We start from the raw sequence: 26,265 nt of genomic DNA, 5'->3' as shown, positions 1-26,265 counted from the left end.
AAGTCTAAAACAATTAGTTGCCAACTTTGTGTACACCATTTCTCACTTTTTTTTTTTTTTTCTGGTCAGCAAATACTAAAAGTATAACTATAAGGGAAGTTTGAAAAATATTTTGACATTTTAGAAAAGATTCCCAAACTCAAAAAAAAGTAGGAGGGATTACAAAACAAAATTGAAATGGACCAAAAGTTATTACTTTACCTATAAGTAGTTCAGTAATTTTTCAAAGATATTTACATATATATGCAACAAAACATTTTTAATAAAAGTACTTATTCTTTCACTGAACTTATTGCAGGAGACAGACAACAATTCCTCACTTGTATGTTTAACTTCAAATATCTAGAATTTTGTTGAGAACTATTAAGTAAGCAAAAACCATCTTTCATTAGTTTTTAGGCAAAGTGATCAATGCTATCAGATCTCACTCCTCATTTTTAAAACAAAAGGGTTAGACAAGATAATCTCTAAGGTCCAGTCTTCCTCTAAGATGTAAAAATAATTAGGAAAAAGATAGATGTTACTAAGTCCATGCATCAAAGTTTATTTACTCTGCTTACAGAAGAACTTTTGAGCCACCATTTAGAGAGAAAGAGAAATAGGGAGGGAGATAAGAAAGCAGAGAGGCAGAGAGACAGAAAGAGACAGGGACAAAAGACAGAGAAAGAGTTTGTTTTTCATTTTAAGCTGTGTACACTTCTAAGAAATTTGCTTGTGGTTTTCAACACTACCACTACCACAAATTAAAAGACCAGTTAAAAAGGAGAGGTGAATAACTAAATATAATATAAGAAAGCAACAAGGAAAAAAGTGATATTTGATAGCAAAAATAGCATTTTTTCAGAGAAAAAAGTATAAACAGCTGACAAAAGAATTAAAGAAACGAGGGGATTTTGAGGTTATTCAGTGTAATACTATACAACAAATAGTCTTACATAGCTCTATAACCCCAAACTCATAACATTTAACACAAAAATCATCATGATGACCCTGAATAAGTAAAGGGCAAACTATGTTAGATAAGCTCTTTACAAATACAAAAAAAGCATATCATATATTTTCCAAAACTTGCCATTTTTTAAAAAAAGTTCCAATAAAAATATCTGGACACCAAAGGGAAAAATGGCTTACATATGCAAAAGTTCATTTTACAGTTAATACTTCTCTTTTTTGTTCAACTTATTGAGGAAGGAGTGAGATGATAACACCACATTTATCTTAAATAAGAAAATATCATTTACATTAAACAGTTTGTTCCCCAAAGTTGTCAAATAATAAAATTATTACTTCACATACTTATAATGTAAAAAATAAAACAGATCTAAAACATGTAATTGGTAGTAGCAGTACATTCATTCCAAATTCACCACAGAAAAATATAAGATAAATAGCAAATCTGCAACTAAAGATGCATTCTGTCATACTATTACTCATCCAATTTCCACAGTATGCATCACAAATTTAGAGCTTTTATGTCTAAGACTTCTCAGCTCCAAAACATGGGGTGGGGGGTGGGGATGGGGGGTGGGAGGAATCATACCTAACAAATCGTAGGTTTTTTAGACCATTTTTTTTTTAAATGACAACTTACAAAAAAAATGACAAATTACAAAAATAACATGCCCTATTAAACAAAAAGGACTAAGTTAGGGAAAGAGAGTTTTCTAACAAAAATACGTTAAAATAATTAGCTTTGGAAATTTCAGTACTGTGTATTTAATATCATAGCATTTGCACACAATAAGAAAAATAATAAATGACACTTTAAGGCTCAGAAAGTAAATGTATCTCATGTCACAATTATCAGAAATTCATCAAAGTTAAAATTAAATATAGTCTGTAAAGATATATTCATACTGTAATGCTAAATAGTATATTCCTAGACCAAAAGAGAAATCTTTGAGCAATTTGCTAAAATATTCTCCCCCAAAACCTCAAGAATATCACAAAAAGTGCAAATTTCAAAAGGTTATTTGATATTCTGACTTAAGAAAATGTAGTTTACTAAACATTTTTGCTGTTGTGCAGCCATTTTTTAGTCATGTTCAACTCTCTATGACCCCATTTGGAATTTTCTTTACAGAGATACCATTTCCTTCTCCAGCTCATTTTACAGATGCAAGACTGAGGCAAACAGTGTTAATTGCCTTTTCTAGGGTCACACAGCTAGTCAAGTTTGAAGATGAGTCTTTCTGATTCAAGGCGTGGAACTCTATCCACTGTGTCACCTAACCATCCATTATATAATATATGTTATTACTGTAATTATGCTTATTAACACTGTTAACATTTTCAAAATAAAATTATTCCTTTAGAAAAATAATCTACATCAATAAAATATGACATTTAGATTAACTGAAGAGGCAATTATACCACTATACTGTTAATTAATAATTGAGCAAAACAATGCAATTTGGCTTGCTGAGTATTTTATTCCTAAAAATTTCTATAAACAAGGAATTAGTTTTCATTTAGGAATTATATCACTAACAAGTAAAGTTGGCAGAACAAATATATTTAGGCAGTCCCCACTTTTTTTCTGCCTTGCACTTTACTAATATATTCATTTAACAGTATTTCCTTTTTTAATTTTTTTTTTTTTGCCAACTTCATTCATTTATCAGCTTCAGGATCTGACTCTTCAACTTCTACAGACTATTCCCTTCCCATCCCCATGTAAACTTGCCTTTCTCATGCAGAAGCACCATCTAGTTATGACAGCAGGTAACTGCTACTCAAATAGTCTATGAATAAAACTGATATCTATTTCTTCCTCCTGCTTTCAAATTGGTTTCCAGGAAAGCACTGTAGCAAAAAAAAAGCAGGGATTGCCTGTAATTACCCAGAGAACATCATAGGTAGGTACACAAATGAAAGAAAATTACACCTTTTCAGTTGCTCTTACTTTGCACATACTGTCCGTTTCATTAAATTTCTGGCAATATCTTCTGAGGGAATGCTAAGAATCCAAAATGGAGACTGAAACAAAAACAATAAAAATAGTAAGATAATTTAGTTATACATGTCCTAAGTTTTGGTGCTTAAAGAAGATGAAGAGAAATTTTTATTTGCCACTTTTTTGAGGAAAACACAAAAGCCCCAAATTTGACCTTTCTATGATGACCAGCTGAATATAATAGGGCAGCATGGGAAAACCAACCCAAATGATGTTAAAGATCATTTCATTGAGATTTATTCCCATTCACCTTTTATACAAAAACAGCTGTTTCTTAAAGATTACATCGTGAATCATGCACTAGGATATCAATTAACTCCCAGTCATTCTCAATTGTAATCAAAATAAATGATACTTATTATTAAGTGTTGCAATCTTTACAAACTGTTAAGTCATTAGAGTTGATAGGACAATAATTATCTAATTTAGAATGGTTCAGTATGATTGATTTGATTTTACAAGGAGATGTTGTAGCCCAGAAGAAAAAGGTACTAAGTGGAACTGAGAAACAATGCTTGTGTTCACACCTTTAGAGAGCTTGTATAAGCAAGAAGTAGTTAAACACTCATTGGAGTTCACACGTTTGGGAGATTTCAGGGTTTAGTATGAGATATCCAAATTCACACCTCCCTTAACCCCTCCCTCGGGAGGAGTCAACCTTTGGGAGATCATACATAGTGAAGCTCTGAGAGCTTCAACTTAGTTACTTCGGAACATTGTCAGGGGTCGGAGAGGAGCACTTTGGGAGATTGAGAGCCAGGAGCACTCTGGGAGACACAGAAGCCCACAAGCTCTCTCTCAGAGGCGCAACCAGGTTCACTTCATCTCACACCACTGTGGTGGCTGGGCTCCTGCACTTTCCCCACTGAGACCAAGCTGGTCTGAAAGGCTCTCCAGAAAGCTAGCCGAGCCCCAAGTGAAGGAGGCAAGAGAGATTCATTCCATTTTCCACCTGGCTGGCTGGAGGCAGAAGGACAAACCTTTGGATTTGGAGACATTCGGAGGGAGCTCTTGGAACCAAGCAGAGAGAGAGGTCTCTAAGCTAACTGGGCTATTTTGGAGGAAGCAATAAACGACCTGAACTTTTATCAGCTGGCTGTTTTTGAGTGATTATTTACTTTTAACTGATACTAAGGCTGTCTCCAGAAAACCTCCCCAAGAAACCAGCTCCCAATAAAATAAGAACCATTTTATTTTAAAGGAAAAAAACACCACATTTTGGTGCCCGAACAGGTGGAAAAGCCTGTGATCCTGATCCAGTGGAAAAGTCTTCTCAACCCAGAAATTAGGGTGAGTACAACAAAGAAATTTTGTTAAAAGAGATAAAGTAGAATTTCAGCTGAGATGGGACAGATGTTTAGAAAACAGCCTGTTTCTGTTCAAGGAAAATGTTTAGAGAGTATTGTCAAGATTATGGAAAGCCAAGGTTAGATTATAATTTTGCAGATCACTGAACTTTTAGAAAGTGTAAAGAACATATATCCTTGTTTCTCTCTGGAAAAAGAATTGGATCTAGACGAATGGAAATTAGTAGGAGAGGATCTTTGTCAATTCTATAATAAAAATGGACCTAACTCAATTTCCAAAGACATACTTAATACATATAATATAATACAACTGGCTTTAGGAAATTTTATAAGTATTAAAATAAGGAAAAAGAAAAAACAGTAGGAGGGAGAAGGCCAACTATACTAAGTGAAAAGGAGGAAAAATCAGATAAGAATGGAGTTAAGTACAATTTGGAGTACAATACTTCACAGCAGAAGAAATTAGACCATTCCTCATCTCATGACCCTCCCCCCTAAATTAACCCTTCATGGGTGGAGGAAGAAGTAAGAGGGAAAGAGGGAGTAATGCAATCAGAACCACCTATTAAGGCATCTCCTGTGAAGCAGAATATGACAAGATTAGAAGAGGCATTAATTAAAGCAAAAAATGAAGATATGTCTGATTTTATAAATGCATATCCTATGATTGAAAAGCTTGACTCTTCAGGTCAAAAAGAGAGAAAATACACTCCTTTTAATTTGGAAAAAAATAAAGATTTGAAAAAGGGTTGCACTCTTTATGGGGCTACATCCTCTTATGTTAAGCTATTACTAGATAATTTGTCTTATGAAATCCTAACCCCGAATGATTGGAAATCCATAGCTAAGATATGTTTAGAACCAGGACAAAATTTGTTGTGGCTTTCGGAGTTTCATGAATTATGTAAGATGCAAGCCCAACGCAATAGGCAAACAGGAGCTATTGGACAAATCACTTTTGACCAACTAGCTGATGATGGTCAGTATGGGGAGAATTCAGAACAGATTTATTATCCCATACCAGTGTATGAGCAAATTTCTAAGGTTGCAATAAAAGCTTGGAGTTCTCTCCCCAGACAGAAAGATAGAAATAAAGCCTTCACAAAAATAGAGCAAGGTCCCAATGAACCTTTTGCAGATTTTGTGGGACGTTTGCAAACAGCTGTAATAAGAATCATTGGAGATAATGCTGCCACAGAAATAACGACCAGACATCTGGCTAAGGAAAATGCCAATGAAGTTTGCAAAAGAATGAATATGGGAAGACAGGGTCCCTCTTGTCAATTATACCCAATTATACCCATTATCTCCCAAATTATGATGAATATGGGAAGACATGGTCCCTCTTGTCAAGGGACTTCTAGAGAAATTTGTCAATGTTTTCAACGTGGAAAAGTGGGACATCTTAGAGCTCACTTAGAAATAGAGTGAGAAGACAGGGTGAGAGAATAAAACCCAAAACTCCATGTCCAAAATGTCCATGTTCACTGAGTCTCTGAATGTAGATTGACCCAGAGGAATGAGAGGCAGGACCCAGCCCCTAGGTAGCAATTAAAAGATAGGTAGAGCATGATAGCAGCTGAGGTTACACCCAGAGAGTCTTTAGAAATTCAAGACTCTGCTGTCATCAACCAACAGAAAAGCAATCAGGATTACAGTTGGGGAGAATATAGGTTTTTTAACTCAACAGGGCAGTGTCCAGTGCAAACAGCTCGAATGTAATTGCCCGATGATGAGGAGAAATCCCAAAAGTGGTAAATAGAAGGGAATTAGATAGGCTAACTGCTTGGGGAAGAGGGTTTGCTTGTATCTCTACAGGTGGAGAAGGAATCAGATGGATGCCAACAAGCCATATTCTCCTTGTCCATCAGAGAGAAACAGAAAAAGAGAAAAATCTGGAAGCAAAGGAGAAGACCTAAGAACAAAATCTTCAGGAATCATTGGATTTCTTAACACAAGATGAGACTCTTTCAGTTCTTGAAAACCAGCAAGAATCATTGGATTTTTTGAGATGAAAAATTGTTGATGAGACTATTGCAGTACTTAAATTTTCATGTTGATTCATGTTATTTGTTACATTACTACTAGCCTGTATTATATTGCTATGTGCTTATGTACTTTATGTAATTATTTGTAATGCCTCCCATATTGATGGATTTATGTACACCTTGTTTCATACCTGTTTCAAGTGAGCCCCTTTAGAAACCCGCTAATCTGATTTGATTTCCTATTTCCTTTGGTGTTTTCATCTCCCTTCCTGAGATGTCAGGAAGGGCGTGACCACTTTCTTTTTATGGTGTTTTCACTCCTTTTTTGAGCAGTCAGGGAAGGCATGATCACCTTCTTTTTAGGGTTCTCACCTCCTTGAGAAGTCAGGGAGGTCATGACCACCTTATGTTCTAAAACAAAAGAAAGCGGGAGATGTTGGAATCTTTACAAACTGTTAAATCATTAGAGTTGATAGAGACAATAATTATCTAATTTAGCATGGTTCAGTATAATTGATCTGATCCTACAAGGAGATGTTATAGGCCAGGAGAAACAAGGTACTAAGTAGAACTGAGAAACAATGCTTGTGTTCACACCTTTACTCATTGGAGTTCACACGTTTGGGAGATTTCAGGGTTTAGTATGAGATATTCGAATTCACACCTCCCTTGAAGCACTCTGGAAGCAACCCATAATCCCTCTCTCTCAGAGGATATCATATCTAAGAAACAGACAGAGGCTCTCTTGAAGAATTCAGCTGAATTAAATTGAAAGGGGAATGTCAAGTGAGTTCATCCAGAAGCCCTCTCTTGGAGGCAAGAAAGATTCATTGCAACTTTCACCTTGGTGCTGGCTGGGGGCTGAAGAAAGCAGAGGCAGAAGCAAAGGACAAAGCTGCAAGAGCTCTTAGAACCAAGGAGAGAGAGAGAGAGGCCTCTAAGAAAAACTAATCGGGCTATATTGGAGCCAATAAAAGATCAGAACTTTTAGCATTTGGCTGCATTTGGGTGATTATATACTTTTAACTGATACTAAGACTGCCTCCAGAAAACCTTCCTGAGAAATCCTCTCCCAGAGAACCATTATTTAAAAGAAGAAAAATACCACAATTAAGATTTTTCAAAACACTTAAAATGTTAAATCATTTAAGCCTTATATCAGGTACTACTCCCATTTTACAGATAAGTAATCTGACACATAGAGAGCTAAAGTCTCTTTCTGTAGCTCAAGTAACCCAACACATTTTTGAGGCAGAATTTGAAAAACAGGTTTCCCTGACTTCAAATGCAGCATTTCACTCATTATACTATGCTAATTTTCAAAATATATAAAGTATTTAAATGGTTTATTTTGGACTTTGTTATATTTAATTTCCCTTACAGAAATGATCCTCCAATAACATCCCACACTGCAATGGGACATGGAGCTGACCCTTCTAAAAGAATATATCAATAGAATACAAACTCTAGAAACTTGAAAAAGCCTAGAGAATGAAACTATTGACAGAATTTATTTCTGTCACTGAAGGACTATCTTAGTCAAGTTCAGAGAAACTGACTTTTACTACAGCATCTCACACACTAGTGACAAATGTTTGGAAAAACTTTAATGTGTGCAATGGTAAAGAAATTCCTACAAATTATAGATCCAAGTAATGTTGCAATAAAGTTCTAAGTCAGTGGTTCTCAAAGTCTGGTCCAGAGCATCCTGAGGAATCTCTGAAATCCTTTCAGAGAGTCTACAAATTCATAATTGGTTTTTATTTTTAATGTGATCAATATCTATAACTATAACCCACATAAACAAAAACTCTTTGGACAGATCCTCAATCATTTTTAATAGGATAAAGATATTGAGAACAAAAGTTTGAGGACCACTGTTCTAAGTCATTAAATATTTGTCATGTCCACCTTTTCATAATCCTATTTGGGGTTTTCTTGGCAGAGATAACTAAAATAATTTGTCATTTCCTTCTCTAGCTCATTTTATAGATGAAGAAACTGAGATAGACAGGATTAAAATGACTTGTCCAAGAATACATAGGTATTGTGTATTACTTTGCTTTTTTTTTTTTAATCAAATAGCATACATTAAATTTTAAAATAAATTGCAAAAAGAAGTTTGCAATCCAGTAGTTAATAACATTTATTCTAGTTCTTTAAAATCATAGTAAATCAATAGAATATAGAATTATCTTCTATAGAATCTCACCGTGGAAAGACTAATGTCTTCTATAAGAAATGGAAAATTCAGTGAAAATAAATCCAAAAGTTAAGAGAGAAGGTATTTACAAAAAAAAAAAAAAATCGGTCTTTATCAAGGACTCTTAACATAGAATTCATGATCTTGTGTTGTTAGGTTCCCCCCCCCAATATATTTATAACTACATTTCAATATAATTAGTTTTATTGGTAATCCTATATTTATGAATTTATATAAAAATAATATTCTCAGAAGGACTCCATAGGTTTCATTACAATGCCAAAAGGATCCAGGACACACACACACACACACACACACACAAAAAAAAACCTTTAAGAACCCTTGTTCTATAGTCAGGTTTACAAAAGTGAAAGATGCTTTTTATCATCCAAAGATACTAAAATTTAACAATAATCTCAGAGATGATTCAAACCAGTTCCAATTATTCAGTAATGAAGAGAGTCATTTACATCCTGAGAGAGGATGTGGACCTCCACATAGCATTTTCACTCTATCTGTTATTGTTTGCTTGCATTTTTGTTTTCCTTCTCAGGTTTTTTTCTTTCTTTTTAGATCTGATTTTTCTTGTGCAGCAAGATAACTGTATAAATATATTGGATTTAACATATATTTTAACATATTTAATGTGTATTGGACTACCTACCATCTAAGGGAAGGAATAGGGAGAAGGAAGGGAAAATTTGGAACAAAAGGTTATGCAAAGGTCAATGTTGGAAAATTAGCCATGCATATGGTTTATAAATAAAAAGCTATAATAATTTTTTTAAATTTAATTTAAAAAATACTCTCAGAAATATAAAGTGTTCCTAAGAAAATATAGTTTCTTCCAGTAAAAAGCTAGCATTAACCTATTATACATAGTCTTGAGAAGAAAATAAACTATAAACTTACTTTTCCATGAATTTCCTGATGGCTACTGAATCGACCTCCCAAAAGCGAAAGTAAAGACTTTATTTCCTGTTGTGAAAATTATAGGGAAAATTCAATATATTATTAACATTAAACTTGTTACAATTTCAATTACTATTTCTACAGATTATGAGTTTTCCCTCTAAAAATACAAACAGAACTTTGCAATACATACACAAATATATACATATATGAAGTAATAAACACATGTTTACATGTATATATGTACACACATACATAAATTTGTATAGAGGACTGGAACTCTGGAAAGGTATACTTGAATCAAGGACAGCATGATGCTCATAGTTAAGTACCTACTCAGTATGATTGATGGGATAATAGTTCTCTAGTTAAACACATATTTACTGTGATGTAATGATGTAATCACTCTAGCTGGCATATACTTAGTATAATATGATGATGTAATGTTCTACAGTTGGCACATGCTCAATTGCTGTAGTGATCTAATCTTACTGATATTTTTAAGGGATCAGAATTTCAGGCACAGTCTCAGATACAGACACAGAGAAGAAATCAGACTCTCAGACACAAACACAAGAGAAGACTCTCCATCTTTGACCAGCCTCATGACAGCTCTCCTGTCTTCATCACTTCTCCACCTAAACATGAGGCACTGAAAAAAGCACACTACATTTTGAGGCTCTGGACTTAAGGACCTACACTCAGTAACTCGACTGATGTGATCATAAGCTCAGTGGAGAAGTCTTTGTGACCTGGAAATAGGCTGAGTATAAAAATAGACAAGCAAGAAACTTTGATATGAGTCACTTTTATTTTTCAGCTGAAACGGAGCAAATAGTAAAAAAGAGTCTCACTGGGCTCTTAAATATACTAGCATGCACGTCTCCTTGGTTCTCTAAGGAAGAAAAATTAGAGCCAGATATGTGGGAAACAGTGGGAGAGTAATTAATTGAATATTGCAAAGCTATGGGCCCTGATTCAATTCCTGAGGAAACATTCCTTATGTACAATACAATACACTTTACTTTAAAGAACCTCCCAAGTTCTAAAAGAAAGGATAAGTTTTAAGGTGAGCAGCCAGACAAGAAAGTGTAAGGAGAAAGAGCAGGAGGGAGATGGTACTGACAAAGCAGTTGAAAAGCATGGAGATTTGGACAAGAAAGGAGTTAAGTACAGCCCTGATGAACTTAAGGGGTGTGGTGCTTCTCAGCAGGCGCCCTTAGGGCATTCCCCATCTCCTGAATGCCCTCCCTCAATTTCACCTTCATGGGTGGAGGGAGGAAAAGGAGTGGGAAGGGCAGTGACACCATCAACACCATTCATTCAGCAGCTTTGTCCACCCCATTATGACAAGAGTACAAAAGGCATTAGTTAAAGCTAAAGAAGCATGAGAATAGAAGCATGCCCTGTGATTGAAGGTCAAGAAAGAAAAAGAAACACTCCTTTTAATCTGGAAATTATCAAAGATCTAAAAAAAGTTTGCACTCTTTATGGGGCTACATCATCTTATGTTAAGATGGTATTAGAGAATTTGGCTTTAATCCCTAATGATTGGAAATCTATAGCAAGGACATGTTTATAACCTGGACAAAACTTGTTGTGGCTTTCTGAGTATAGTGAACAATAGGATACAAGCCCAATGAAATAGGCAAACTGAAGTTAATACTCCAATCACCTTTGACCAACTCACAGGTATAGGTCCTTATACAGATATTAATTATCCTTTGACACTATATGAGCAAATTTCTTTTGCTGCTATCAAAGCATGGGGCACTCTTCCAGGAAGACAAAATAGAGGGGAAGCCTTCACGAAAATAGCCCAAGGTCCAAATGAACCCTTTGCTGATTTTGTGGGACATCTGCAGACACCTGTCACAAGAACTATTGGTGAAAATGCAGCAACAGAAATTATGATAAGACAACTTGCTAAGGAAAATGCTAATGAGGTTTGTAAAAGAATTATACTAGGACGACAGAAGGATGCTCCTTTAGAGGAGATCATAGGATACTGTGCCACAGTGGGCACAAATATCTTTTATACCCAGGCTATGATGAAGAATTTTCAAGATCTGAACATGGGAAAACAGGGTCTCTTTTGGCAAAGGACTTTCAGAGAGACTGGTCAATGCTTTCAATGTGGCAAAGTAGGGCATTTAAAAGCTCAATGTTGGCATAAAGATAGAGTGAAAAAACAGGGTAAGAGAACAAGACCTAAAATCCCATGTCCAGGCTCCAGGGACCCAGGCAAAAAGACATTTAGGGCAAGATGGCAGCCTATGTTTACACTCAGAGAGTCCCTAGAAGTTCAGTACTCAGACATGATCAATCAGCCAAGAAGCAACCTGATGGGAGATAGGGATTACAATTGGGGAGAATAGAGTTGTATGCAGCTGGGACTACTGAGATACTCCCTGGAGAGGTGAAATCTGTTCTTCTCCAGCCTGTGGATCTCTTGCCTCCACACACAGTAGGCTTGACCATTTCACCTCCTGAGAGTACGTACAAAACAGTGTTCATCCATACACCGATGTAGAAAACTGGGGAATATGTAGCTAATAACCCAATCACTAATACAAGTAAACAATGTGTGACTTATCACCCAGGAGAAGTAGTATCATCATGTTTACTGATACAGATTCCTGATAGGCAATCTGGTAATATTTACCCAGATTTTGACTCCCAACAACAGAATCCAGGAATATACTGAACTGCAGCTATTACAGCTGACCATCCTAAGCTCACTCTCTATGTAAATGGCATACCACTGAAAGGGCTAGTAGACAGAGGTGAAGATCATACAGTCATTAGAGGTGCCAATTGGCCCAGCCATTGGCCAAAGATTAAGGCAGACATCCATTTGTCTGGCATAGAAAGACAGAAAGATGGCAGCTGAAGTTAATTCTACCCCTTTGAGATGGATATTTGAAGGTGAAACAGGAGTTTTTACTCCTTTTGTAGTTGAAAATATCCCCATCAATCTATGGGGAAGAGTCATCTTATTACAATTGAGTACTTCGGCTTTTTAGGCAGGGCTGTTGTTAAAGGCCTGCCAGTATTCTCACCTGTTCCCATTCAATGGAAAACTGATACACCAGTGTGGGTAGAACAGTGGTATGTGATAAAATTCAGGCCTTATTAGATATAGTACAGGAGCAACTTCACCAAGGACACTTATAATCTTCTCTAAGTCCTTAGGATCCCCCTGTATTTGTTGTAAGAAAGAAATCTGGAAAATGGAAGATATTGACTGATTTAAGAAAAGTAAATAAACAGACAGAAACTATAGAAACTCTTTAGCCTGGACTTCCATCTCTTACTCAATTGCCTAGAAAATGGCCTTTTGGGGTTATAGACATTAAGGATTGTTTCAATTTTATTCCTCTAGGTAAAGAGGATGTGAAAAGATTTGCCTTTTCAGTAGCCAGTATCCATTTAGCTGAGCCTTATAAAAAATATGAATGGACAATTTTGCCACAGGGAATGAAAAATAGCCCTACTGTGTGTCAATGCATGTTGCTGCTGCTCTTACTTCAGTAAGAAAAGCATTTCCAAAAGTTATGTTATTACATATTACATAACATGGATGATATCTTGGGGTGTGCACCTAAGGAGCAAATGTTAGAATTTGTTAGAGCAAATGTTAGAAGCTTGTCTACAAAAGATCGTAGAAATACTAAGGAACTACAAATTCCATATAGTTCCAGAAAAAATTCAAAGGCATGCTCCTTTTCAATATTTAGGTTATGAAGTATATCCTAAGGTACTTACAGTACAAAAACTTTAAGAACAGAGAAGTTGAGCACCTTAAATGACTTTCAGAAATTGATAGGAGATATCCAATGGATGCGCCTAAAGTTAGGCTTAACTACCTATCAATTGCAATCATTATATGACATTTTAAGGGGAGACAGTGCTTTAAACTCACCACGTCAGCTTACAAAAGAAGTTCAAGAAGCTTTGAGAGATGTTGAACTGGCTTTATCCAATGTGGTTGAAAGAGTTACTCAAAAACCTTTGGAAATATCAGGTTTTGCTACAAAAGAAGCCCCCACAGCAGTCCTTCATCAAAGAGACAGTGTGATAGAGTGGGTAAACCTCCCAGCACAACCAGACCAAAGCCTTACTTCTTACCCAGTGCTTGTGACTAGAATTTTATTAAAGGCCATTAAGCAAGCAGTACAATTATCTGGGATAAGACCTGATAAGATATACATCTTTTAAACCAATGCACAAATTAACATGCGCTGTGAAACCATCCCAGAGTGGCAAATTCTATTGGCCACAACTCCAAATTTTACACACAGGTTTCTATTAAAGATAACCCAACTATTATATAATTGGCAATGGATTTTTGAAGAAAAGCTTTCTAAGGTTCCTCTTAAAGGACCAACTATCTTTACAGAAGCATCCAAACATAATTTTTGTGCTGTATACTCTCATGACTTAACTATAAAGAGAGTAGTAAGAATTCCTTTTCAGTCCACTCAGCAGAACGAATTGTATGCAATTATGCTAGCTCTTACTTATTATCCAGGAAATGTAAATATTATGTCTGATTTGGCCTATTCAGTAGGTGTAATACAAAGAATTGCCACAGCCAAAATAAAATTTGTAGCTTCTAAAATATATCAGCTCTCATCCAGATAAGATTTATATCTTGCATGTCCACTCTCATAGTGGACTTCCAGGTCCTATTTTTTATGGAAATTCAAAGGCAGTTATCCTTCTACCCATGTTAGCCAATTCTCCTTTATTTCAGACAACCCAAGAATCTCATTCTAAATATCATCAGGCTGCTCGAGCTTTATGTTTGCAATTTGGGATAACAACACAGGAAGCTAAGAGCATAATAAAAGGCTGCACAGTTCCTCTTCCTTTCTATGCTCCTACACTCTCTCCAGCGAAAAGCCCTTGTGGTTTGAGACCCAATGAAATGTGGCAAATGGATGTGAGCCATTATAAATCTTTTGGTCATCTGTCTTTTATCTATGTTGTAGTGGACACCTTTCCAGGATTTACTTTTGCAATACTCGCAGCAAAAGAGATTGCCCAAGTGGTCACTGAATTCCTTATACAAGCATTTGCAATTATGGGTGTGCCACAAGCAATAAAAACAGATAATGGACTTGCATATATTTCTAAACATTTTCACACTTTTTTGAACAGTATAAGATTTTACACACCACTGGCATACCTTTTAATTCTCAAGGACAGGCAATAGTAGAGAGGAGAAACAGAGATATCAAGACTCTCCTCCAAAAACAAAAGAAAGGGGGAACCACAGGTAACCCTAGAGAACTTTTAAATTTAGCTTTTTATACTATTAATTTTTTGATAAAAATATACTGGCTCCAATAGACATGTTTTATAACCCGCCAGAAGGGCAGTGTCCAGTGCAAGCAGCTCCATTATCTTTAGATAATCGTCAGGTGATATGGAGAGATCCAGAAAGTGGTGAATAGAAGGTACTAGATAGGTTAACTGCTTAGGGGAGAGGGTTTGCTTGTATCTCCACAGATGGAGGAATCAGATGGGTGTCAACGAGCTGTATTTGCCTTGTCCATCAGAGAGAGACGGAGCAGATCCTTGAAACAAAGGAGAAGATCCAAGAAACATCAGGTAGTTCTATTATTGACTGTGCCCACCACTGAAAGAGCATGGCAGTTATGTTGATTAACTCATGAACATCAAAAATTGTGAGACTAATGCAGGACTTCAAAACCCTGAGAAGTCATTGGAATCCTGAAATATGATAAGACTGTTCCAGGATTTCAAAATCTGCAAGAATCATTGGATTACCTGAGACATGATAAGACTGTTCCAGGACTTCAAAATCTGCAGGAATCATTGTATTCCCTGATACATGAAGTAATGAAAAATAGATTGGTTTTTGACTATCTCTTTGGCTGCTGAAAGAGGTGTATGTGTGATTGTTATTTATATACCCTCCTTCTAGGACTTATGGGCATATATAATTCCCCTGTTGATTCATGTTGTTTGTTACATCACTACTAGCCTGTGTTATATTACTATGTGCTTATGTAATACCTCCCATATGAATGGATTTATGTATACCTGTTTCAAATAAGATCCTTCAGCCCAGAGAAAACCTGCTAACAAAATCTGGTTTGACTCCCCATTTCCCTTTGATGTTTCACCTCTCTTACTGAGAAGTTGGGGGAGATCACCTTTTTGGGGTTCTCACCTCCCTGAAGGGCATGACCATCTTTGTTTTAAAACAAAAGAAATTGGGAGATGTAAAGGGCTGGAAGTCTGGAAAGGTATCCTTGAATCAAGGAAAGCAGGGTGCTTATAGTTAAGCACCTACTCAACTATTGATAGGATAATAGTTTTCTAGTTAAACATACACTTAATATGATGTAATGATGTAATCACTCTAGTTGGCATATACTTAGTGTAATATGGTGATATAATGTTCTATGGTTGTCACATACTCAGTTGCTGTAGTGATGTAATTGTACTGAGGTACTTAAGGGCTGAGAGGACTGGGAACAAAAATCTCAAACACAGAGTCTCAGACACAGACACAGAGAAAAACTCAGAGTCCCAGACACAGACACAAGAAAGGACTCTCCATCTTTGACCAGCCTTGTAGTGGCTCTCCTACCTTCATCACTTCTCCACCTAAAGACCAAATCCCATCCAGAAATCTTCCAGAAAGTTAGCCTGGACACTACAAATTTGTAGATGTGTATAATACGTATACATAGTACTACAGGGTGATATAGGAATTGTGGGAACTGAGTAAACTATATTGACTCTATCTTGTCACTCGATTCTGGATCTAGGTCAGTTGCCTTGCTATTCAGTTATGGTTCTAGTTCAATTTCTGTCTTATGAGAAAACTTTATTAAATTATGATAATTGTAAAAAAAAAAACTTTATTATATTATTAGAACCTAGCCCTATGTAGCTGGGAAGTTGGACCATCTCTATCTGCTGCTTAAAGATCCCCAAGGACAAAAGTTAAGCTAACCAAAATATATTTAGATGCAAATATTGATGTGAGAAGTTTTTTTTCACAATTGCACATCTTAAGCAACCCATATGTCTTATCTGAAAACTGACCCTGGAGAGGTCTATCAGTTACTGCTTCCATGTTCTCTAACAAACACTTCGAGGGAATGGGATACCTCTTTTTCTTATTTCAGGAAATTGTACTTATTTAGTCTGCCCCTGCCCCCAGTTTGAAAAGCCCCTAATATTTCTTCCAATTAAAAATCAAATTTTTCTCAGATTAATACATCCTGTTTTGTATCTTGCTTATTATTATTTTTAAATGCATAAAATCCTGTATTCGGAGACCAATGCCAGCCTAAGGAAGGCACAGTCAAATGGTACTTTAGAGTTGTTTCAATTTGTGTTTCTCTAATCAGTAGTGATTTAGAACAGTTCATCTAGTAAAACAAAAAATTCAAGAATTGCAGGGTAATTAAGGAAAATGCAAATGAAGGTAGCCTAGCTGTACCAAATCTAAAACTACATTATAAAATGGCAGCCATCAAAATGAATGGATTAGGTTCACAAGTAGTCAATGACCAAAGTCAGTAATTTAGGTTTGATAAATCCAAAGACTCCACCTTCTAGGATAAAAATTCACTATTTGACAGAAATTGCTAAGAAAACAATAAAATAGTATGGCAGAAACTAGGCACCAACCAACACCTAATACCCTAAACCAAGGTAGAGTCAAAATTTTTTAGATTTAAACTTAAGGAGTGACACTATAAGCAAATTAGGAGAACAGGGATAGCCTACCTCTCAGATCTGTGGAGAAGGGAGAAGATTTATAGCCAAAAAACTAAAGAACATTATGAAGTACAAAATGGTTATTTTTGATTGCATTAAATTAAAAAGGGTTTGTACAAACAATACCAATGCAGACAAAACTAGAAGAGAAGCAGAAAATTGGGAGGTGGGGGGGAAGGGAGGAGAGGGAAGGGAGGAGGGATGATGTGGAGATTTTATAACCAGTGTTTTTGATAAAGGCCTCATTCCCCAATTGATAAATGATCAAAGGATATAAACAGGCAATTTTCAGATGAAGAAATTTAAGCCATTTATAGTCATAGGAAAAAATGTTCTAAATCACTGATTGGAGAAACACAAATTGAAACAACTCTAAAGTACCATTTGACTGTTAGGGGTCACAGCTCCAACTCCCGGGTGGAACAGACCTTATGTGACCAGCACTGCCTGTCTACCTGAATGGCAAAGACTGTGAGTAATGAGGGGCAAGAGCTAGGATGGTGTGAGACTCCATTTATTACAAAGACTGCAGATCCTTTTATCATCTTGGTGCTTGTTTCTAGTTACTCCTTCATACGTAATCACATTCTAGCCTATAGTAGATACATGCTTTTCTACCAGAAGCTACGCGTAGATATGATGTGTGCATTCCTTTCCTAATTAGGATATTCAAGGTACTCCCCTCTAAGGTCTGGCAAGCCTCTCCTGGGAACTGCCACATTGTTCCTTAGGGTGGAACCCCTTCCTCCCAGCACCATCTTGTTCACCCTTACAAGGCTACTCTCAGATTACCTGAGCCGTGCCCTTTGCAATGTCCAAGGCTGGTGGGGGGTTGGCAGGCCTCTTATACTTCACACCTTTCAGATTGGCTAAGATGACAGGAAAAGATAATGATAAATGTTGGAGGGCATGTGGGAAAACTGGAACACTAATATGTTGTTGGTGGAGCTTTGAAATAATTTAACCATTTTGGAGAGTAATTTGGAACTATGCCTAAAGGGCTATCAAACTGTGCATGCCCTTTGATCCAGCAGTGTCATTACTGGGTCTTTATCCCAAAAGGGTCATAAAAAAGGAAAAAGGACCCACATGTACAAAAATGTTTGTAGCAGCCCTTTCTGTAGTGGCAAAGAACTAGAAACTGAGTGGATGCCCATCAGTTGGGGGAATAACTAAATAAGATATGGTATATGAATGTAATGGAATATTATTGTTCTATAAGAAATGATGAGCACGCTGATTTCAGAAAATTCTGGAGAGACTTACATGAACTGATGCTAAGTAAAACAAGCAGAACCAAGAGAACATTGTACACAGTAATAACAAGATTATGTGATGATCAGCTACAAAGGACTTGCCTTTTTTTCAACAACGAGTTGATTCAAGGTAATTCCAATAGACTTGTGATGGAGAAAGCCATACACATCCAGAGAGAGAACTATGGGGACTGAATGTGGATAAAAATGTTGTATTTTCACCTTAAAAAAATTTTTTAAGCTATTTTGTGCAAAATACTATATCATATAAAAACAAAATTAAACAAAACAAAAAAGGCAACATTCCCAGGGCTTAAATCCTACAAAAGAATATAATATAGAGATAGATATAAATATATACAAATAAATAGATTGAAGGTAATCTGAAAAAGGAGAAAGAATTCCTAACCACGGGGATTGGGAGGAGGAAGGGAGATCAGGCAAGATTTTCTCTAGAAAAGTAAATGGTGCTGGGTTTTGAAGAAAGTTAAGAATCATAGGCAGCAAAGGTGAGAAAGGAATAATGTATAAACTGCTATGCCAAAGTTCCCTTTTTAATGTCCTGATGCAGTTTGTCCAATTGTCTTATTTAGTTATTCTGCCTTAAATTATAACCTTTCCCTCTTAATGTTTGAGATAAAGGTTTTATATCTTTAGGTTACAGACATTCCTTCTTAATGTTTGACAAGATAAAGGTTTATCCATTTTAGATGTCATTAGAATATCAGTAACCTCCCCCACCATTAGGTTATCCCCATATAGGTGCCTTCCCCACTATGTCATTGTTCTTGTTATCCTATAAAAAGCTTGCTGTTCCAACTCTTTGACATGATAGTCTCTAGTCTCATCTAGCCCTGGAATTAACCATGGATCCATTAGTCCCAGTATTTCTCTCCATTTAGTAAACTATTGAATTGGTCTCTAATCTCTGTCTTGTTCAGTTTCTTCTGCATTACAAAACATGGCATACACCTTGGTAAAAAGACAAGGTAAAAGACTGGATGGCTTATCCATAAAATTGCAATTACACTACATTAGCTGGAAAACAAACTGCATGGAGGAGAATAATATGACAAGGCTGATTAAGCCAGATAGTGATTTTTATTATTAATTATTAGTTATATAAATCACTTTCCTAAATTGAAGCATCCTTACATTTCAAACTGTTAACTCAAATGCCCACATAGAGACTCTAAGTTTGTGATTACTGAACATTCTCCTTACCTTACAGAGACCAACACCTATGTTGCCATGTTTTAGTCATACCCAAGCAGAGCTGTTCCCATGCTCCTTCTTCCCTTCCTTTCATCTCTAGCTCTAAGAACAGGAATGAAATTACACTACCAATCCTAAAAAGGATTTGCAATAAGGACTGAATCACATTCTAACTTATTTCCAAGTCCAAAATACTCTTCCAGTCTTCCTGGTCCACCACTTCTCTTCCTCTCTCAGAATGTATCTCAAAGGTATGGACTATCCAGACTATTTGTTTTAGATTCTCCAACTCTTAATAAGCAGGCTGCCACATGATGAGCACTTAATTTGTACATTTTCATTCATTCATACATTTATTTCTGGTATGATTCCATCCCTGTCTCAATGAAAAATCTGTAATGCTTATCTATGCTATAGCCATTTTGCCGATATTTAATTGAAAATGCTGTATCAATATTTACTAGTATTATTGGTTTCCATTTTCTCTCTTTAGAACAACACTGGATTCACAAAGGAATCAAATAAAAGATGTCTTTCTTCCCTACTTTCTATACAAAGCACTTTACCTTGGAAGTTTCAGTATATACTTGGATGTCTCACATTGGAAGTACTCTTTGTTCCAGCATCTTCCCCCTCTCATTGGCTGGCTCCTCTAGAATCTCTACTTTAATGAGGCCTAGGCCTCTCCAAGAAGTACTTTGTCTTCTTTTATTTATTTTTATTGTTTATTTATTTATTTATTTATTTTTAAAGAATGTAACAAGGACTGTCTTTGCTACTCACTAATTAGTAGTGCTTATTGACTTGGCTTTAGGGATCAAGGAAATACACACACACATTCATTAAAATTCACTTTTAAATTTATCTAAGCAAGGAATTTTAACCCTTTTGAAACTCCATTTATTTCTTCTTCAATTTCTGAGATTGGATTGTTTGGATTGTTTTTAAATAGGAGCTTATCAGATTTTTGCAAATATTCCTCCATTTCAATTGAATCTTTGCTTTTGTTGGAATACAATTGTATCTAATAGTTTCTGAGAATGTATTTCCTCTTAAAATCAGAATGTGACCTACTTTAAATGCCATAGTGATAGACCTGCATTTTATCCTAGAGACAATCTTAGGACTCATTAAAGATTTTTTAAGATAGGAAGTGATCAGATTTATATCTAAAAAAAAAAAAAGATAATTGTAGTACATATGTAGAAAACTGACTAGAGGACAGAGAGATTAGAAGCCTAGGAACTGATTAAGAAGCCATTAGAATAATCCAGACCAAAGATAATCAGAAACTGAACTAGGGCATTAGCTCCATTAGCAATGAATAAATAAATGAATGAATGAATGATAATAATAATAATTGATGAATGAGATAGTGAAAAGTAAAAAAAAAAAAAAAAATCTGGCAATTTATTGGGTATAAAGGCTGAGTATATATCGTCTATAAACTGAAGGAAGGAAATGACCCTTGCATATAAAAAAGCAAATATTCATTGAAATAAATTTTATATTGTGTTGAAGACAACTGACAAGAAATGAGGAACTCTTCTCTCCCAAACCTGGCCCTCCTATGAACCATCCATCCTAATCATCAACATTCAAAATCTCAGAATCATCTTTGACTCTATGTCCTCCCTTAATTCCCACTGTCAATATTTTTGCCTGGCATTCAAGATCCTCTACAATCTAATGCACCCTATCTTTCTTAACCTCTACTTTCCACTCATTCTCACAAAAATGAAGTATCTAAACACATATACCATACTTTGATCCTTTACTCACTGTTCTCTAAGTCTACAATGCTCTCCCTCTGCCCAGTTCTCCCACAGAATTCCTGACCATCTATTAAAATCCAATTGAAAGTTAATTTTTCCATGAAGAAAACCAAAAGCTGGGATTAAAACTCAGGTCCTCTGATACCAAAAGTAATACTGAAGTGGGTTGTGGTCCTTTAAGAAACTATTTCCTATTATCTGTGATCCCATTCAGATTCTCATTCCTCCTGGCTGAGGCATATGCTCCCTAGATAAGTTATTTTTCCAGGATTCCAGAGCCTTTTAGTCAATTACAAATCCTGGTCAAAAGCATCCCTTTGAAGTGTTGTTAATTCCAATAGGAGATCCGGGCTGTCCCAGTCCCCACTAGGTCTGACCTTCTCTATTCAGGTTGTCCCAACCCCACCAAGACACTCAATATAATAGCTTCCATCAACTAAAGTCCTTTGCAGATGGACCTTGGCAGCTCCCTTTGCTGCCAGGACTTTCTGTCCACTGAGAACTGCATTTTCAGTGCAAAACTCCATTTTCCATAGATCTGCCACTATAGAAATCAGTCTCTTGGTAAACTGATTTCTATCTAACAATAAACTTTCATTTTGCAACTAAAATTCAGGAATGAGTGAATTCTTTCGCTCCTAAAACCTGTGGCTGATTTAAAGGGGACTCTTAATAATTCTCTTATAGCCACTAACCTCTAGACCACCAGGAATCTAGACCACTCAAACAGCATCAATACCATTTTCTCTACACCTTGTGGTCATTTACTAGTCCCCCCATTCAAGAAGCCAGAAGGCTTGTAGACCTGACTTGGATAATTAGAAGGTATGTTGTCTTCCTGGAATATGTATCTGAGATATAATTTACAGCCAGTCCTTAAGAGATTTACCATGTAGACCAATTAGTCATTTCTCTTAATACACATCAATAAGTCAAACACCCATGATGTCATTAAGACAGGATCTTCCAATGTGAAAATTTCCTCTCCTGACATAAAAATCCAACTATAATTTGTAGTCTTAGGCAACTGTCTATGTAAGTTGCCTGAAACTTTGAAGAGAAAAACAGATTTGCCATGGTCAAAAACTTATAGATGCAATGGGTGAGATTTAAACTTAAGTGTTTTCTAATTTCATATTTAACTTTTTTTTCCCCATTATGCCTATCTATGTCTCTACTGATGATAAAGTGAGAATAGTACCACTTTAAAAAGATCAGATTGTAGCTTTCACGAATGAAATCTCAAATTGGTTGGGATTGGAAACAAGATAATTTAGAGGAATGAATGCTATTGTCATCTCTTTAGGTAAAGAGCAATGATTATCAGGAGAGAAAAAAGAAGGAAGTATATAAGAAGTAAACAACCAACTATATGAATAGTGTTACTAAAAGTAAAATTTATCTATAACTCTCAAAGATAATATTTCTTTTGGTCTCTCTGAAGATACCATTTTATTGCCCTGGAGGTCATTTTGATGATCCTCGCTTTTATTTAAGTCTGTGAATTATAGCCCTTCTTTTCTGCAAGGGCATCTCTTTTACATAATTCCTTGATCCCATTCCCTCTTACCTTCTCCAGTAGACCCCCCACCAACCATCATTCCCCCTCTCTCTTTTAATCTGCTCTACTGCTTCCTTCTCTGTTGCCCAAGGATTCACCAACATTAAAGACTGTCACTAGATTCTTCTATCACCAATAGCTATGTTCTACTATAGTTATCCTTTCTTTCTCACCTAAATTCTTTGAAAATAATCTGCATTCTGGGCTCCAAGCTTATAACTCAACCAAAAGATATTTATATACAAGTATATTCAAAACACATAGCATTAACACTATAACCTTAGCTAATGTACCTAAGTGACTCAGAAAAAGCCTCCAGAAAATAGTATTTAATCTTACCAAAATTATCAGTAACTTCTTCATTGCCAATTGTACTGGTCTTTTACTAACTCATCCTTCTTGGCCTGTCTGCAGCATGTAACAGCGTTGACCACCCTCTCCTCTCTTCTCTTGGTTCTGTGATTGCTTCCTCCTATTTCTCTTCCTACCTGACTGCTCCTCCTCCTTATTCTTTGCTGGATCAGCAACAATTAGGAGATTGTGGATAGGTTCCAAGATCCTGGCATGAGTCCCCTACTCTTTTCTCTCTCAGTGACCACAACAGCTCCCATGAAATGAATATCTCTATGCAGAAGATTCCCAGATCTATATATTTTGCCCTGATCTCTCTCCAGGGCTCCAGTTCCACATCATCAATTACCTGGTAGATACTTTATCACAGAAGTATCTCTCAATACTTCAAAAGAGAACTCATTATCTTTCAACTCAAATTTCCTCTTCCAAATTTTCCTATTACTGTTAAAAACACCACTATCTTTCCAGTCAATCTTTTTGACAACCTTGGTGTCATCCTAAATTCCTCTCTCACCTCATATATCCAATGAGTTGCCAAATCTTTTCTATCTCCATACTTTTTTTCATACTCAAATAATCACCACAGCTGTTCAGGCCTTCAGCGCCTCTCCCCTATGTCTTCCTACCCTCCCTAATCTATCCTCCACAAAGCTGTGAAAGTGATTCCTCTAATATGCCAATAAGACCACATCCCACTCTCCGTAAGCTTCAGTGACTCCATGTTACCTGTAAAATCAAATATGAAATCCTTTGGGGTGCTTAAATTTTTGACTATTATCTTTCCTGGCCCCATCTTATCTTTCTAGCCTTCTTCAATATCACTCCTATCGCATGCTCTATGCAGTGGTTCTCAAACTTTTGTTCTCAGTATCTTCATGTTGTTAAAAAAAACTATCAAGGATCTGATCAAAGAGTTTTTGTTCACATGGGTTATATTTATAGCTATTTACTATATTAGAAATAAAAAATGATTTTGAATTTGTAGACCCTCTGAAAGGATTTCAGAGACCCCAACAATTCTTTGGACTACACTTTGAGGACCACTGCCATAGGCTAGCCATACTGGCTTTTTACATCTTATACAAAATGCTTCAATTTCCCTCTCCATGATTTTGCACTAGCTGCCCACCCTCTTTGGAATAATTTTCCTTCTTTACCTCACCTCTTGCAATACTTGGCTGGCTTTAAAAACAGCTCAAGTGCCCTCCTCTGCATAAGGCTTTTTTCTGGGTCACTCAGCTGCAAGTACATTCTCCCCCTAGATTCTCTTGTTTCTGCCATCGGTTCTGTATATACTTACATAAGAGCATCTAGTCTCCCTCCTCAGATTATATACTTTTTGAAGGTAGAATGCGTTAATTGTGTTTGAATATCGGTGCCTGGCACATAATAAAGTGATAAATAAATGTTTGGATGATTTGAATTTTTTTTTTTCATTTTGCTTTGACCATAAAACTTTGAACATCCCCTCAGATACTATTTTGGGATTCTATCTTCAAAACATCTCTGGCATTAATTTCTCCTCCCTTTCAATTCTCATTGGCTAGCCCATCCAGGAAGACGGAAACCAATCCAAACTGGGACACTTACAGCTGCGTGACCCTAGGCAAGTCACTTAACCCTGTCAATTTCAGTTTCCTCATTTATAAAATGAGCAGCAGAAGGAAACGATAAATCATTATAATATCCTTGACAAAAATAAAAAAAAAAAAAAAACACTAAAGCCGACGCGATGTAGTGACATATATGGTACTCTAAGGTTTGTAAAACTCTCATTTGATCCTCACAACGTAGAGAGGTAGATGCTACTATTTGCCCTCTTTTTACATATGACGAAACTGCGGCTTAAAATGAGACATTAAGTGACACGGCTGGTGATCGTCTGAGTCAGGAGTTGAAGTCAAATTTTTCCTGATGCACGCCCCAAACTCGAGCCACCCACCTAGCCCCAAACATGAGGAAACGAGGGCATAACGAGGTGACGCGCTTGGCCAGTTACATTTGAAATTAATATCAGGACTGGGAACTGAACTACAAATCCAGCATTCTTTCCACTCGTACCACGCGGACTCCCATCTTGGCATCGCGATACCGAGCACCGTACCCCCCTTAAATGCTAGATGGACGAAGCCAAAGTCTGGAGAACGGTAGAACTTGGAACTATCCCTAGTGTGAATCTATTTCCCTGAAAGTCCCGGGACCTGGGCCCGGCGGAGGAATTAAAGGGCCTCTCAAGCTTAGTCAAAGATACATAAGGGTGCAAGGTCCCGAGCCTAAAATTAAGCTGTAGGAGGCAGGCGGAGAGGAAGGTGGCCCACTCAGCCCGGCACGCGCACGCGCGTTCCCTTTTGCTCCCCATCTCCCCCGTCCCCCACTCCCGGAGCCCCGCCCCCGCGACCACCCCCGCCCCGCGCGACGAGGCTGCACGCACCGCCCCTCCTCTCCAACCTCCCACTCTCAAACTACACGAGGAGGAAGCGCGGCACTGACCGGCAGCCGGAACTCCAGGTGCTCCTGCGCCAAAAGCAGCAAGTATCGGTTCAGCGTGTTGGGAAGCGCCATGTTCCGCCGCTGCCGCCGCCGCCGCCACAACCACCTTCTCAGGCTGCCTTTTGCGCATGTGCAGGGACGGTGCTTGGGCGTGGTCATGGGATCAGAGGCCACGCCTTATGTTGGGGTGATTTGCTAACACTTAGAAGAACGTGTGGTATTTGGAGAGTCGGAGCTTAGAATATATTCCGGTAGCATCCTCTACCCACTACTTCACCCTTCAACCAACATTTATGTTGAAGAGATTTTTGGTGCTCTTTTGTTTTCATGTCTCCTAGATTTCCCCAGTATCCTTCTCATCTCCTCGCAAAAAGCCGTCCCAAATAATAAAGATTGTTTTTTAAAAAGCTAAATCAATGAATTTGGATTTTTGTGCAGTATCCCTTATTCGAGGACCACCCTTCTTGCAAACATTACA

The 26,265-nt window shown here is 36.8% G+C and overlaps 1 protein-coding gene across 3 annotated transcripts in view; it reads right to left on the bottom strand.

Annotated features, from left to right (window-relative positions):
* Nucleotides 1–25,901, bottom strand: part of TRMT11 (tRNA methyltransferase 11 homolog) — a 69,506-nt gene extending 43,605 nt beyond the window's left edge. For 2 of the 3 annotated variants that reach the window (XR_007953627.1, XM_051997700.1), the window contains exons 1-3: nucleotides 25,788–25,901; nucleotides 9,367–9,432; nucleotides 2,906–2,979 (exon numbers count right to left, since the gene is read on the bottom strand). Coding sequence is in view for 1 of the 3 variants with exons in the window: in XM_051997700.1 (XP_051853660.1) it covers nucleotides 2,906–2,979; nucleotides 9,367–9,432; nucleotides 25,788–25,859 (212 nt within the window). In the remaining 2 variants the exon portion in view is untranslated. Of the gene's footprint in view, nucleotides 1–2,887; nucleotides 2,980–9,366; nucleotides 9,433–25,787 lie in introns of those variants that run through there. The other variant, XM_051997701.1, reaches the window with a different exon arrangement.
* Between the last annotated feature and the right edge of the window lie 364 nt (nucleotides 25,902–26,265).

This window comes from Antechinus flavipes, chromosome 4, assembly GCF_016432865.1.
Source record: "Antechinus flavipes isolate AdamAnt ecotype Samford, QLD, Australia chromosome 4, AdamAnt_v2, whole genome shotgun sequence".
NCBI lineage: Eukaryota > Metazoa > Chordata > Mammalia > Dasyuromorphia > Dasyuridae > Antechinus > Antechinus flavipes.
This window is presented reverse-complemented; position numbering and strand designations above follow the sequence as displayed.